At 41.3% G+C, this 15,672-nt stretch overlaps 1 protein-coding gene across 3 annotated transcripts in view; it reads left to right on the top strand.

Moving 5' to 3' along the window:
• unkl (unk like zinc finger) overlaps positions 1-15,201 on the top strand; it is a 32,074-nt gene extending 16,873 nt beyond the window's left edge. For all 3 annotated transcript variants that reach the window (XM_061981988.2, XM_072916004.1, XM_072916003.1), the window contains exons 9-14: positions 5,174-5,351; positions 5,437-5,526; positions 7,278-7,514; positions 7,826-8,010; positions 13,727-13,984; positions 14,107-15,201. In XM_061981988.2, the coding sequence (XP_061837972.2) occupies positions 5,174-5,351; positions 5,437-5,526; positions 7,278-7,514; positions 7,826-8,010; positions 13,727-13,984; positions 14,107-14,262 (1,104 nt within the window). In that variant the 3' untranslated portion in view covers positions 14,263-15,201. The remainder of the gene's footprint in view (positions 1-5,173; positions 5,352-5,436; positions 5,527-7,277; positions 7,515-7,825; positions 8,011-13,726; positions 13,985-14,106) is intronic.
• The last annotated feature ends 471 nt before the right edge of the window (positions 15,202-15,672 follow it).

Raw genomic sequence — 15,672 nt, 5'->3', positions numbered from 1 at the left:
GCTGTCTGCACTCTCAAAGTGCATGTTGTTGCCAAATGTATTTCATATGCTGTAAACCTAGTTCATAGTTGTTAGTTTCCTTTAATGCCAAACAAACACATACCAATCGTTGGTTAGAAGGCGATTGCCGAATTCGTTCTCGCTTTCTCCCGTGTCGCTGGCTGTCGTGTCGTTTTCGTCGGTTTCGCTTGCATACGGTTCAAACCGATATGGCTCAATAGCTTCAGTTTCTTCTTCAATTTCGTTTTTGCTACCTGCCTCCACACTACAACCATCCGTTTCAATACATGCGTAATCTGTTGAATCGCTTAAGCCACTGAAATCCGAGTCTGAATCCGAGCTAATGTCGCTATATCTTGCTGTTCTATCCGCCATGTTTGTTTGTATTGGCATCACTATGTGACGTCACAGGAAAATGGACGGGTGTTTATAACGATGGTTAAAATCAGGCACTTTGAAGCTTTTTTTAGGGATATTGCGTGATGGGTAAAATTTTGAAAAAAACTTCGAAAAATAAAATAAGCCACTGGGAACTGATTTTTAATGGTTTTAACCATTCTGAAATTGTGATAATGTTCCCCTTTTAAAGGCACTGCCTTTAGCGTTCTCTCTCACCTGAAAAGGAGACTATTATATAAGTCTCCGTTATCCATAGGATTATCTATAACCCATAAAGTAGGCAGGCACGGAGCTATTTCTCAGCGTGTGTTTATTCCAGCCGGCACGTTAATACTGTAGCGGCTGGCTACGGGGTGTTAGCCAATGACTTTGACTGGGGGGCGGGACTTCCGCGAGAGATAGGGAAGTGACGTTGTTAATAGGAAGTGGGTGTTCGAGTTTTCCGGGAAAAGGGATAGACACACATTGGAGCTGTTGTGTGGTTGAATTACATCTTGTGCAATAAAGACAAGACAAACAAAGAAGTTGGGATTATTACAATACACTGACACACAACATCCGGATTCCCATCATGCATTGCTTCAAAACTACGGCACGTTGTAATATCCAAAATTTCCAGCCGGACAAATAATATTGGGGGCGTGCCTTAAAGGCACTGCCTTAGCGTCCTCTCTCACCTGGAGAGGAGACTATTATATATGTCTCCGTTTTCCATAGGTTTATCTATAACCCATAACACGGTGGCCGAATGGATATAGTCACTCATGAACGGTCAGAGAAGCACAAGGCGGGGCCACCTTGCAAGCAACATTCTGTTCTCATTAGCGGATGTTTTCAACAAATCCGTGAAGGATATGTTCCCGGATTCAGAGAACGCTCGCCAGTACTCAAATGGCAGAACAAAAGCTACTCAAATAGTGAAAGGTATGTGGGTTGTTTTTTTTTTTAAGTAAGCAGCAAGTTCAGTACAGTTATTGAAGAACTGTTTTCATTACTGTTTACTGTACCATATATATATATATATATATATAAGAAATACTTTAATTTTAGTGAATTCTAGCTATAAATATACTCTTCCCCCTTAACCCTGCCCCCAATCTCCCGAATTCGGACGTCTCAAGGTTGGCAAGTATGGTGGGGACCACCACTTCTACAGGTTGTGGAGGCATGAAAATGTTTTGATAAAATGGCCACTGCCCAGTTAGCTCATACACATCTTTAAAAAATCTGGATTGATGAAATAATGTTTTATGGGCCAAAGCTTAAAAATCACTTAGGCATCTTCAGAATGGATCCGACTATCATTTAAAAAGGTTTCCCTTTAGGGGACCTGTTTTTTTGTCCCCATACCGTAAGAGGTCCCCTATAGGTGACTGTATAAACAGAGTGATGTCCCCATTAAGTAAGCATTGCCAGAACACACACCCACACACACCATTATGCTTTTTCATCACATGGCACTGTTGTATTGTGTTGCAAAAGTTATTTACAAAAGAACATATAGGTCGCAACATTAGGTACACATGCACTAGGGATGTAACAAGCGGTAATAATGATAACCACGGTGAAACTCCTGATGCTGAGTATTACCGTTTTAAATAAAAATGATTGAAAAACCGAGATTGATAACTGCACTCTGATAAACTTCCTAACCGACTGGCGCCAGCTTGCTAGCTTAAAGGGGAACTGCACTTTTTGGGTATTTTTCTTATTGCTCACAATCATTATGAAAGACATGATGGCGGTTTGATTTTTTTAAATGCATTATGAATATTAAATAAATGCAAATGTAAGCGGAGCAATCCATAAAATTCAAAATCAATCTTTGACGCATCTCGAGACGTCGTCTGCCACGACCCCAGTTTAGCATCATCTTGATGAGCGATGTCCTATATTTTGTCACTGAGCAGTTGCTGTTTGATCATATTTAGATTACCGGTAGGTATAAGGGACACTTGGTGGACGTAGGCTAACAGGTTTGTGCCTACAAGTCGCAAACCCGCATTAGATTACAGATCATGCATGTACACGTGCACAATTTGTGCATTAAGTCAATGAACTTAGTAGGTAAGCTATGATCTTTATAATTAGTATAATTAATTTATAGAAGGGCTGTATTAAAAATTCTGCCTTCACAAAGAGGATTATGCTTACTGTCAGTTATTAATTTAGCATTCCTACCATCACTCTCTGAAAATAAAATGTGATAACTCAGAAAACTGGTGGTAAAAAAATATATAAAAAAGAGCAAAAAGTTGCAACGTCACAAGAAGAAGTTTAGGTGTATAAATGCTAATAATTAATATAATTATTATAATAATATATAATATAATTATTATTATATTATTATTATTATTATTATATTATATATTATTATTATTATATATCACCGATTCTGTTCATAACCTTTATGGACAGAATTTCTAGGCGCAGTCAGGGCGTTGAGGGTATCTGGTTTGGTGGCTGCAGGATTAGGTCTCTGCTTTTTGCAGATGATGTGGTCCTGATGGCTTCATCTGGCCAAGATCTTCAGCTCTCACTGGATCGGTTCGCAGCCGAGTGTGAATCGACTGGGATGAGAATCAGCACCTCCAAATCCGAGTCCATGGTTCTCGCCCGGAAAAGGGTGGAGTGCCATCTCCGGGTTGGGGAGGAGATCTTGCCCCAAGTGGAGGAGTTCAAGTACCTCGGAGTCTTGTTCACGAGTGAGGGAAGAGTGGATCGTGAGATCGACAGGCGGATCGGTGCGGCATCTTCAGTAATGCGGACGCTGTATCGATCCGTTGTGGTAAAGAAGGAGCTGAGCCAGAAGGCAAAGCTCTCGATTTACCGGTCGATCTACGTTCCCATCCTCACCTATGGTCATGAGCTTTGGGTCATGACCGAAAGGACAAGATCACGGGTACAAGCGGCCGAAATGAGTTTCCTCCGCCGGGTGGCGGGGCTCTCCCTTAGAGATAGGGTGAGAAGCTCTGCCATCCGGGGGGAGCTCAAAGTAAAGCCGCTGCTCCTCCATATCGAGAGGAGCCAGATGAGGTGGTTCGGGCATCTGGTCAGGATGCCACCCGAACGCCTCCCTCGGGAGGTGTTTCGGGCACGTCCGACCGGTAGGAGGCCACGGGGAAGACCCAGGACACGTTGGGAAGACTATGTCTCCCGGCTGGCCTGGGAACGCCTCGGGATCCACCGGGAGGAGCTGGACGAAGTGGCTGGGGAGAGGGAAGTCTGGGCTTCCCTGCTTAGGCTGCTGCCCCCGCGACCCGACCTCGGATAAGCGGAAGAAGATGGATGGATGGATGGATGGATTATTATTATTATAATTAATTAATTAATTAATTTAATAATAAATACAATTTTCAGCACACAACTGTTCAAGAGCAGATATACATTGTACAGGGTAGACAGAACAGGAACGCTGATGGGTCACCACTAGGGCGGCACCCCGTGTAAAAGGTTAGAAAAGGTGGACATGGGGCGAGGAGGCTGAGTTTAACAAATAAAAACTTTAAAAAAATAAATAAAGCAGATCCCGGACTAGGCTCCTTTGGAGGAGGGCTTAGTTTGGGGCCAGGAAAAAAAACGTCTTAGCCACGATAAGCACATACACGTTACGAGACTGCTGCCCTTCTGGCGGTGCCCCATCCATCCGTCGTACCTCTAGGGCAGGGGTCACCAACGCGGTGCCCGCGGGCACCAGGTAGCCCGTAAGGACCAGATGAGTCGCCCGCTGTCCTGTTCTAAAAATAGCTCAAATAGCAGCACTTACCAGTGAGCTGCCTCTATTTTTTAAATCGTATTTATTTACTAGCAAGCTGGTCTCGCTTTGATTGACATTTTTAATTCTAAGAGAGACAAAACTCAAATAGAATTTGAAAATCCAAGAAAATATTTTAAAGACTTGGTCTTCACTAACTGACAAAGAAACAGATAACAGATTTGGTGTCCAGTTCAAAGTGTGACATGATTTATTTAAAAATTTGAGAGTTGACTTTTGTATTTTACGTGAGTTATTATTTGTACAAACATGGTGCAAAGTAATTCATGATTTGTTAAAAAATGTTAGTGGCTAGCTAGTTAAAATGGGATATTGTTATTTCACAAGACTGTCTTAGAAGTGATCATTTGAAAATGTTCATTTTGAAAAATGTGCACTTAGAGAAAATATAAAAATAAAGTGTTGCATATTGATATTTATCTGTTTCTATATATATTTATTGTGAGAAATCATTAAGATGATCAGTGTTTCCACAAAGATAAATATCATTCATTATTAATAATAACATAGAGTTAAAGGTAAATTGAGCAAATTGGCTATTTCTGGCAATTTATTTAAGTGTGTATCAAATTGGTAGCCCCTGCGATGAGGTGGCGACTTGTCCAGGGTGTACCCCGCCTTCCGCCCGATTGTAGCTGAGATAGGCTCCAGCGTCCCCCGCGACCCCAAAGGGAATAAGCGGTAGAAAATGGATGGATGGAAACTGGTAGCCCTTCGCATTAATCAGTACCCAAGAAGTAGCTCTTAGTTTCAAAAAGGTTGGTGACCCCTGCTCTAGGGGTTAAGCAGTGGCAAAATGTGGGGTGGAGGCGTGTGTGTATGTCTGTGTGTATATGTAACTTCTTTTTGGTTTTCACCTTTTTACAAAATGGCATCCCATAATAGTTTTTCAGTCTGTGGCTCTCAGTGGACAACATTTGGACACCCTCACTGTAGTGTGTTAATAGCCAATTTTAAACTTCAAAATAATAACATGCGCTCTCTGTTCCCTCTGTCTAGACACAGAACAGTGTTTTCTCTGCAGTGAACACTCTAGCCTCCAGCTTCACCTCCAGCATCGCATCCAGCCTGGCCTCCAGCATTGGCTCGGACAGTTCCTCCCCCACCACCTTGTCCACCATGAACGCCAAGGCCACGCCCTTCTACCCAGGGAGCAACACAGTGGAGTCGGTCATAGGTGGGTCAAAGCACCAGCGCCCACTCTGCCCTTTTTTTTTGCTGCAAATCTTGCTAAAATGTCTTTTTTTTTTTCTCTCCCTCAGGATCCGCTCTGGACCTCAACTTTTGCGATATTAACGTGGCATCTCTCGATAAGGAGCTAGAAGAACAAGACAACCACGTCGCACTGGAAAGTAAGAGAAATTACAAATTAAGACATTGGTGAAGTTGGCCCGCCTTGTCATTGCAAATATTAAAATAACACTGCAATTTGTTTTTGCTACGGTTGAGCTGGAAAAATTTTCATTTGCGCCGTTACGGTTTTTATTAGAGATGTCCGATAATGGCTTTTTTGCCGATATCCGATATTGTCCAACTCTTAATTACCGATTCCGATATCAACCGATACCGATACATACAGTCGTGGAATTAACACATTATTATGCCTAATTTTGTTGTGATGCCCCGCTGGATGCATTAAACAATGTAACAAGGTTTTCCAAAATAAATCAACTCAAGTTATGGAAAAAAATGCCAACATGGCACTGCCATATTTATTATTGAAGTCACAAAGTGCATTATTTTATTTTTAACATGCCTCAAAACAGCAGCTTTGAATTTGGGAGGGGTTGGGGTTGAGGTGTGGGGTTAGGGCAGGGGTCGGCAACCTTTACCAGTCAAAGAGCCATTTTGACCAGTTTCACAAATTATAGAAAACAATGGGAGCCGCAAACATTTTTTGAAATTTTAAATGAAATAACACTGCATATAATTTTTTTTTTTTTGCTTTGTGCTATGTATAAACCAGGGGTCTCAGACACGCTGCCCACACCTTTATGTGGAATTTGAAAGATGGTGCAGCACGCGGGTTTTAAATGAATGGCGCTTGTCAGCGTCATGCGTGCCGTGATAGTACAGTATATAGCACCCACTACAGCCAGCGTGCCTGATCAGCCACACGTTGTATGGGGCTTCAGCTTGCTCACGTAGGTGACAGCAAGGCATACTTGCTCAACAATCACACAGGTCACACTGACGGTGGTGGTATAAAAAAAAAAACTTTAACACTCTTACTAATAATGCGCCAGACTGTTAACCCACACCAAACAAGAATAACAAACAAATTTCGGGAGAACATCTGCACCGTAACACAACATAAACACAACAGGACAAATACCCAGAATCCCATGCAGCCCTAACACTTCGCACAGAGAGGGGGGGGTTTGATGTGTGAGGGGTTGGGGGCGGGGTTTGGTGGTAGCAGGGGTGTATAATGTAGCCCGGAAGAGTCAGGGTTGCATGGGATTCTGGGTGTTTGTGCTGTTGTGTTTATGTTGTGTTAAGGTGCAGATGTTCTCCCGAAATGTGTTTGTCATTCTTGTTTGGTTTTGGTTCAAAGTGTGGCGCATTATTAGTAAGAGTGTTAAAGTTGTTTTATATGACCACCGTCAGTGTAACCTGTGTGGCTGTTGACCAAGTATGCATTGCTGTCTTGTACGTGTGCAAGCAGAATATGTATATTGTATAACAAGTGTTGGGCTGGCACGCTGTTAATACAGATTGTAGAGGGCGCTAAATGTTGTACCATCATGGCACGCCCTTATTATAGCCGTAAGGATGATAATCGGTGGATATTTATCCCGGGAGTTTTCTGCGAGAGGCACTGAAATCCGGAAGTCTCACGGGAAAATTGGGGGGTTCAGCAAGTAAGCTGCTGAGCCGCATCAGAGTGATCAAAGAGCCGCATGCGGCTCCAGAGCCGCGGGTTGCCGACCCCTGGGTTAGGGGGTAGCGGGGGTGTATATTGTAGCGTCCCGGAAGAGTTAGTGCTGCAAGGGGTTCTGGGTATTTGTTCTGTTGTGTATGGGGGAAGCCCTACTTAACACAGGTCGAGTTAAGATGGAATATTTGTATTTATTTGTATGTCTTTACTGTGTCTCTGCAGGTCAAAGGGTGCTCGGCGGCTCGGCCCCCGTCAACATCCCTGGATCGCTGGCGCGCTCGTCCTCCTTCAATTCCTCCTCATCACTGTCCACCTCCCCGCTGAGCTCCCTGTCCCAGTCCCTGTCGCAGTCCTTGCTGTCCGGTGCGGTGACGCAGCAAAACCACGGCGCTAGCATGTTAGCCAAGCAAGACCATGGCCTGCTTGGAACACCCACGTCCTCTTCACAGAACTCCTTAGGTAAGCTGAAACTAGAAATGCTGTGAGAAAAGAAAAAGCACGTTGATTATTATTGTAAGGGATGAAATCAAATCATCCTTCATTTTGTTGGCATCCACAAACAAAGCCTGGATGATTATTTATTTGAACTATCGTTTTTGTTTTTCTACCATTGGATTCCCATCAATGCATTCAAATCAACTGTTCCCATGGATATCAGCTATATTATTCTCCTAATCTTTATTTTCATCAATTGGCATTACAGCATGAGAAAAATGGATGACTTCACCTTGAAAAAAGAATCACGTTTGTGGGCTTTGATCTCGTCCTAGGCTTAAACGGAGCGAGCAACATTTGGGACTTTGTGAGCGGCAGCTTCTCGCCGAGTCCCTCGCCGGTCTTCAGCAGCCTGACATCAGCGAGCAGCGGTGGCGACGTGGCACGTCTGTTCCGGGAACTGGACGAGGCCAAGAGGAAGATTAAGCAATGGGAGGACGCCTGGCACCAGGTCAAACAGGTAATATAAGTCTGGGACTAACGAGGTACGCATTTAATTTTAGTCGGTTAATAAATAAATAAAAACTTTTTGTATTTAGCGCTTTTCATTCACAGGAAAGTTGCACGCACACACGCAGGCAGTCACACACACAGCCCCATTGATGATAAAATGTCATGGCATGGCACTGAGGATTGAGAAAAACACCACCCTTTGAGGTGTCCACACTGCAGAATAACTAAAGATTAATGTACCGTATTTTTCGGAGTATAAGTCGCACCGGCCGAAAATGCATAATAAAGAAGGAAAAAAACATATATAAGTCGCACTGGAGTATAAGTCGCATTTTTTGGGGAAATTTATTTGATAAAAGCCAACACCAAGAATAGACATTTGAAAGGCAATTTGAAAATAAATAAAGAATAGTGAACAACAGGCTGAATAAGTGTACGTTATATGAGGCATAAATAACCAACTGAGAACGTGCCTGGTATGTTAACGTAACATATTATGGTAAGAGTCATTCAAATAACTATGACATATAGAACATGCTACCGTATTTTCCGCACTATAAGGCGCACCTAAAAACCACAATTTTTCTCAAAAGCTGACAGTGCACCTTATAACCTGGTGCGCTTTATTACGATTCATTTTCATAAAGTTTCGGTCTCGCAACTTCGGTAAACAGCCGCCATCTTTTTTCCCGGTAGAACAGGAAGCGCTTCTTCTTCTACGCAAGCAACCGCCAAGGAAAGCACCCGCCCCCATAGAACAGGAAGCGCTTCACCCGCCCCCGGAAGAAGAAGAAAAAACGCGCGGATATCACCGTACGTTTCATTTCCTGTTTACATCTGTAAAGACCACAAAATGGCTCCTACTAAGCGATCCGGTTCATAAAAAGACGCAATCTCTCCATCCGCACACGGATTACTACCGTATTTCACAGCTGATATTCCTGTGAACCGCACTGTGGAACGGGAGCACGTACGGTGAATATTCGCACCACAGGGAATGAGAAGTCATCCTTCACTGTGGTTCTAGCTTGCCATGCTAACTTCCACCCATGATGATATTCAAAAGGAAGACCTTGCCAAAAGAGACCTTTCCAGCCGGCGTCATCATAAAAGCTAACTCGAAGGGATGGATGGATGAAGAAAAGATGAGCGAGTGGTTAAGGGAAGTTTACGCGAAGAGGCCGGGTGGCTTTTTTCACACAGCTCCGAAGGCGAACACACCTTCACTAAGACGGGCAGATAGCGCCGGTCGACATACGCCAACATCTGCCAGTGGATCGTAAATGCCTGGGCAGATAGTTTCGGTCACAACTGTGGTCCGAGCTTTCCGGAAGGCAGGATTCACAGAACTGCTGCACAACAACAGCGACACTGAATCCGATGACTTCGACGAGGCGGAGCCGGCCATTTTTGGATCCCACGCTTGCGCAACTTTTCAATTCGGACACCGAAGACGAAGAATTCGAAGGATTTACGAATGAAGAATAACTTCAGAAGGTGAGCGCTATGTTTATTTTGTGTGTTGTGACATTAACGTTCGAGCAACATTATGTTGCTATTTATTGCTCTACACCATTTTGAATTTTACTATGTTTGTGATTGCACATTTGCGTACATTTTGGGACAGAGTTGTTAGAACGCTGGTTTTCAATATATTATTAAAGTTTGACTGAACTATCTGACTGTTTTTTTGACATTCACTTTAGCACAGCGTTTTTTTGACATTCACTTTAGCGCAGCGTAGGCGCGGCTTATAGTCCAGGGCGGCTTATTGGTGGACAAAATTATGAAATATGTAATTCATAGAAGGTGCGGCTAATAATCCGGTGCGCCTTATAGTGCGGAAAATACGGTATACGTTTACCAAACAATCTGTCACTCCTAATCGCTAAATCCCATGAAATCTTATACGTCTAGTCTCTTACGTGAATGAGCTAAATAATATTATTTGATATTTTACGGTAATGTGTTAATCATTTCACACATAAGTCGCTCCTGAGTATAAGTCACACCAAACTATGAAAAAAACTGCGACTTATAGTCCGAAAAATACAGTAATCGAAAAAGAAAAAAAATGTGTGTGTGTATATATATGTATGTATATATGTGTATGTATGTATGTATATGTATATGTATATATATATACACACATTTCAAATTTTGTTTTATTCTTTTATATATATATATATATATATCCATTTTCTACCGCTCATTCCCTTTTGGGGTCGCGGGGGGTGCTGGAGCCTATCTCAGCTGCGTTCGGACGGAAGGCGGGGTACACCCTGGACAAGTCGTCACCCCATCACAGGGCCTATATATGTATGTATATATATATATATATATATATATATATATATATATATATATATGATAGATAGATGGATAGATGTTTTACTTAGTTTTATTATTTTTTCATATCTACTATATGCATATACTTTTTGATGTATAAAGTACAGGCCAAAAGGAGACACCTTCTCCACATTCAAAGCGTTTTCTTTATTTTTATGGCTATTTACATTGTAGATTGTCACTGAAGGCATCAGAACTAAGAATGAACACATGGAGTTATGTACTTAACAAAAAAAGGTGAAATACCTGAAAACATGTTTTATATTCTAGTTTCAAAGTAGCCATCCTTTGGACTGATTACTGCTTTGCACACTCTTGGCATTCTCTCGATGAGCTTCAAGCACACCTGTGAAGTGAAAACCATTTCAGGTGACTACCTCTTGAAGCTCATCGAGAGAATGCCAAGAGTGTGCAAAGCAGTAATCAGAGCAAAGGGTGGCTATTTTGAAGAAACTAGAATATAAAACATGTTTTCAGTTATTTCACCTTTTTTGTGTTAAGTACATAACTCCACATGTGTTCATTCATAGTTTTGATGCCTTCAGTGACAATCTACAATGTAAATAGTCATGAAAATAAAGAAAACGCATTGAATGAGAAGGTGTGTCCAAACGTTTGGCCTGTACTGTACATGTGATTTGTTAGTTTTTTATTTATAATAAATGTGCAAAAAATTCTAAAACGTTTTCACATTGTCATTAAGAAGTACCGTATTTTCCGCACTATAAGGCGCACCGGATTATAGGGCGCAACTTCAATGAATGGCCTATTTTAAAACTTTGTTAATAGATAAGGCGCATAGAATAGACCAGGGGTCGGCAACCCGCGGCTCCGGAGCCGCATGCGGCTTTTTGATCACTCTGATGCGGCTCAGCTGTATACTTGCCGACCCTCCCGATTTTCCCGGGAGATTTCCGGATTTCGGTGCCTCTCGGAGAAAACCTCCCGGAATTAATATTCACCGATTTTCACCCTAACCATAATAATAAGGGCGTGCCATGATGGTACAGCATTTAGCGCCCTCTACAACCTGTACAAACAGCGTGCCAGTCCAGCCTTTTGTTGTATGCATCTTCTGCTTGTACACGTAAGTGACAGCAAGGCATACTTGCTCAACAGCCTCACAGGTTACACTGACGGTGGCCATATAAAACAAGTTTAAGACTCTTACTAATAATCCGCCACACTTTGAACCAAAACCAAACAAGAATGACAAACACATTTCGGGAGAACATCTGCACCTTAACACAACATAAACACAACAGAACAAATACCCAGAATCCCATGCAGCCCTGACTCTTCCGGGCTACATTATACATGGCCCCTTTACCACTCTTTGAGTGGTAAAGGTTGCCGACCCCTGGAATAGACGCTACAGTAGAGGCTGGGGTTACGTTATGCAATCCGTAGTTGCGAGACTTGTTGTGGCTCAATATTGGTCCATATATAAGGCGCACCGGATTATAAGGCGATCTGTCAGCTTTTGAGAAAATTTGAGGTTTTTAGGTGCACCTTATAGCATACATGCCAACTACTCCGGTTTTCCCGTAATTAGTACGGTTTTCATCAACCTATTCCGGATTACGGTTGCAGTGATAAAAAATACGGTTTTTCATTAATTAAAAAAATATATTTTTTAAAAAGTTTTATTCACGAAATCGCGTAACAACAATGACAATCGACACTGCTTCCCGTAACTTCCTATCGAGCCATTCCGAATGCCATGCGCGAGGCTATTTATAGCACAGCTGCCAAGCACGAGGCCATTGTTTCCAAACGAGCGAACGATCATGGAATCAGCCGGAGAAAAATCGCATACGAGTCTTAAACCGAAAAGAAAACTGCAGTCATTCCGTGAAGAATATTCAAAAGCCTATCCGGGAATAATTATCCGTTCCAAAAAGGGTGAAAACTACGCGAATTGCACCTTGTGCAGACAAGATTTTTCGATCGGACACGGAGGAATTAGCGATGTAAAAGACCACGTTGGGACAAAAAAACACAAGTCTAATGCCGTTGCTAGCGATACAAGTGGAAAACTTTCAACGTTTTTCGTCGCCCAAACAGATTCTTTGGATGTGATAAATGCCGAAGTTTTATTTACGGAGGCAATAATTGAGCAAACAAAAAGGTAATGACACCAATGTTATCTATTGGAATTGTTTAGTACTGTTATACTGTTAAAAGTGTTTATACTATTTATGCTTTCAAGTCCAAGTTGAAGAAATCTTGTTAAATGTTGACAACATAACTACCAAAATACAGAAGTATGTCCTTAATATGTTTGCAGTGCTATTTCTGTTGAAAAGTTAAAATGATTACATTAGAGATGTGATGTGCCACTTTTCAAGTGTCTGATGGCTTAAATTAATTTTCATTAATTTTTCATATTTTGAATTCTTTTGAAAGGCTTACAAAAAAACTACATTTGAATTGTAATTCCATGCTATTGACAGGACTATTAATTTTAATGAAGTTAGCTTACCATGTTTACGGTATGATAATTGTGATAGAAATGTGAATTTTAGGCACAGAATATTTTTTACAATTGAACAAGGCAGTAGATTATACAAGCTTGGACAGAAAGTTAATAATGACACCAATTTTTTTTTTAATGGAATTGTTTAGTACTGTTTTACCATTTGTTTACTGTAAAAAGTGTTTATACTGTTTATACTTTCAATTAACAAATTGAAGTCTTGTGAAAGGTTGACAGGATAACTGGCATTAACTGTCAAAATAATTTCAAACTATTGAAGTTAGCTTACAGAATAAACATGTCAATCAACCCATATGATTTTTGCTGTAATATTTTTGTTTTGAAAAGTCACTGTGACTGATAGAAAAGTGATGGTTTTAGCAACATTTTAACCTGTCTGAATGCTAATAATCATTTTGCGTCGGGGGAAGAAGCCCCCCTGAACCCCCACCAGGACTTTGTCCTGGACCTACCGGGGCCTGCGGCCCCTGGACCCTGGCTACTAGGTTTTTCTGATTTCAAAAGTTGGCAGGTATGTAAAGGTTGCCGACCCCTGCAATAGACGCTACAGTAGAGGCTGGGGTTACGTTATGCATTCCGTAGTTGCGAGACCTGTTGTGGCTCAATATTGGTCCATATATAAGGCGCACCGGATTATAAGGCGAACTGTCAGCTTTTGAGAAAATTTGAGGTTTTTAGGTGCACCTTATAGTGCGGAAAATACGGTATTGTGTGTAGAATTAATCCAATTTTGGAATAAGGCTGTATTATAACAAAATGTAGAAAAAGTGAAGCGCTGTGGATACTTTCCGGATGCACTGTACAATCATTCAAACTCCACCACTACTACGCACGTCCCTTCAGTCTTGTCACAATGTCAACAACTTGTCTCCAGGCGTGCGAAGCCTGCCAGAAAGACGCCCGCGAAGCGAAGGAACAAGCCAAGACGGCGGAGGCGGAGCGGCAGCTGGCCGAACAGAAGCGGGAGGAGACGGAGCGCAATCTGAAAGAGCTCAGGCGGGACTTTGACGGGCTTTGCCGCGGCCCGGGAACGCCGCTCCTCCGCAGCTACGGCGAGCTGGACCAGCTGCCTCTGTCCAAGCTGCACTCGCTTAAGAACCAGCTGCGCAACGACCTCGACCTTATAGACGGGGTAAGAAAGACGACAACACATACACTGGTCTGACCTTTTTGTCGCAATGTGTGCTCCCAATTGTTGCATCTCCTGACGGTTTCTCTTCTCCCTCTCTCCCTGCACCCCGTCCTCCTCGACAGGTAATATATCAGCTTCAATCAAAGAAATGTGTAGTTTGCCAAAAGCATGACCGATGCATTGTGCTGCAGCCTTGCCAACATTATGTTCTATGTGAGAGCTGTGCACCCGGCAAAGCAGAATGTCCGTACTGTCGAACAAAAATACTCAAGTGGTGATGTCCCGCCAACGCAAAGGTACTATGTAAAGAATTTAGCCTATTTTTGAGTCAGGGGGGGGAACTAATAGATATAAAATTTTTGTATATTTCATACAGGTGTTGCATTAATGTGGAATTAAATGATGTTTGACTTGTATACATATATAAAACAAACAGAACCAAGCGAGGGACATTTCGATGTTTAGTTTTTGCTCATTTTAGCTGCAGATGATAAGATGACAGATTTCACTCGAATGATAAATATGACCCTTTTTAAGGTAAAGTAATATATTTTATTGTATGTTCTACAGGAAGTTTTCAGACTGATGTGGGGATCTCCTTTAACGAATGCACTTAGTGACAGACATTTCATAAAAAAAACACTACGGAGTCCCCCTTAAGTTATTTTTTTATTGAAGAAAACAACATTTGGGCTCGCTTTGATAACTCCACCTGAAAATAGTAAATAGTTCTATCGATGCGTCCACGTCAAAGTGTAAAGGCCATTTATTGTATTGCACACGCCGATGTGAAGTTTGCTCACTAAATAGCCTGGCGATGTTCCACCTAAAATGGGCAAAAATTAGGCAGCAGTTTGGTTAAAGAGGGACAAAATCAAACACTCACTTATTTTTCGAGACGATTACCAAAATGCTATGCAGATGTCAAATATGAAAGAGAAACATTATTCGACCCAAGTATTGTTCAAAAAAAGTGTTCCATTGTGAGGTATTAGTGCGAAATGCAGTGTTCCTCTTGGAGTCAAAAAATAAACACAAGTACTGTGGTACCTCGGTTTTCCTTAGTAATCCAACGAAAACCAAAGCAATGTAAATCCAATGCGCTCCAGATACGAAAATTATGAACATAAAACACTTTCTATAAAAATATTCTCGTTTTAAATGCTTAAACAGTGAAAGAAAATCTATAACACTTAATCAAATATTATATATGTGTGTGTATACCGGTATATGTAAAGATGATAAGATTATTCAAATGAAATAATTTATATATATATAAGTATATATAATAATAAAACATATGTATACTTTTCATATAATATTATATATGTATGTATGTGTGTATATATATATATATATATTAGGGCTACAACTAATTTCATAATCGATTAATCTGTCAATTATTACTTCGATTAATAATCGGATAAAAGAGACAAACTACATTTCTATTCTTTCCAGTATTTTATTGAAGAAAAAAAAAACCCAGCATACTGGCACCATACTTATTTTGATTATTGTTTCTCAGCTGTTTGTAAATGTTGCAGTTTATAAATAATGGTTTATAAAAATTAAAAAAAATTAAAACAGTAGCCTCTGCGCATGCGCATAGCATAGATCCAACGAATCGATGACTAAATTAATCACCAACTATTTTTATAATCAATTTTAATCGATAGTTGTTGCAGCCC

Source organism: Nerophis lumbriciformis, linkage group LG24 (genome assembly GCF_033978685.3).
Source record: "Nerophis lumbriciformis linkage group LG24, RoL_Nlum_v2.1, whole genome shotgun sequence".
Classification (NCBI taxonomy): domain Eukaryota; kingdom Metazoa; phylum Chordata; class Actinopteri; order Syngnathiformes; family Syngnathidae; genus Nerophis; species Nerophis lumbriciformis.
This window is presented reverse-complemented; position numbering and strand designations above follow the sequence as displayed.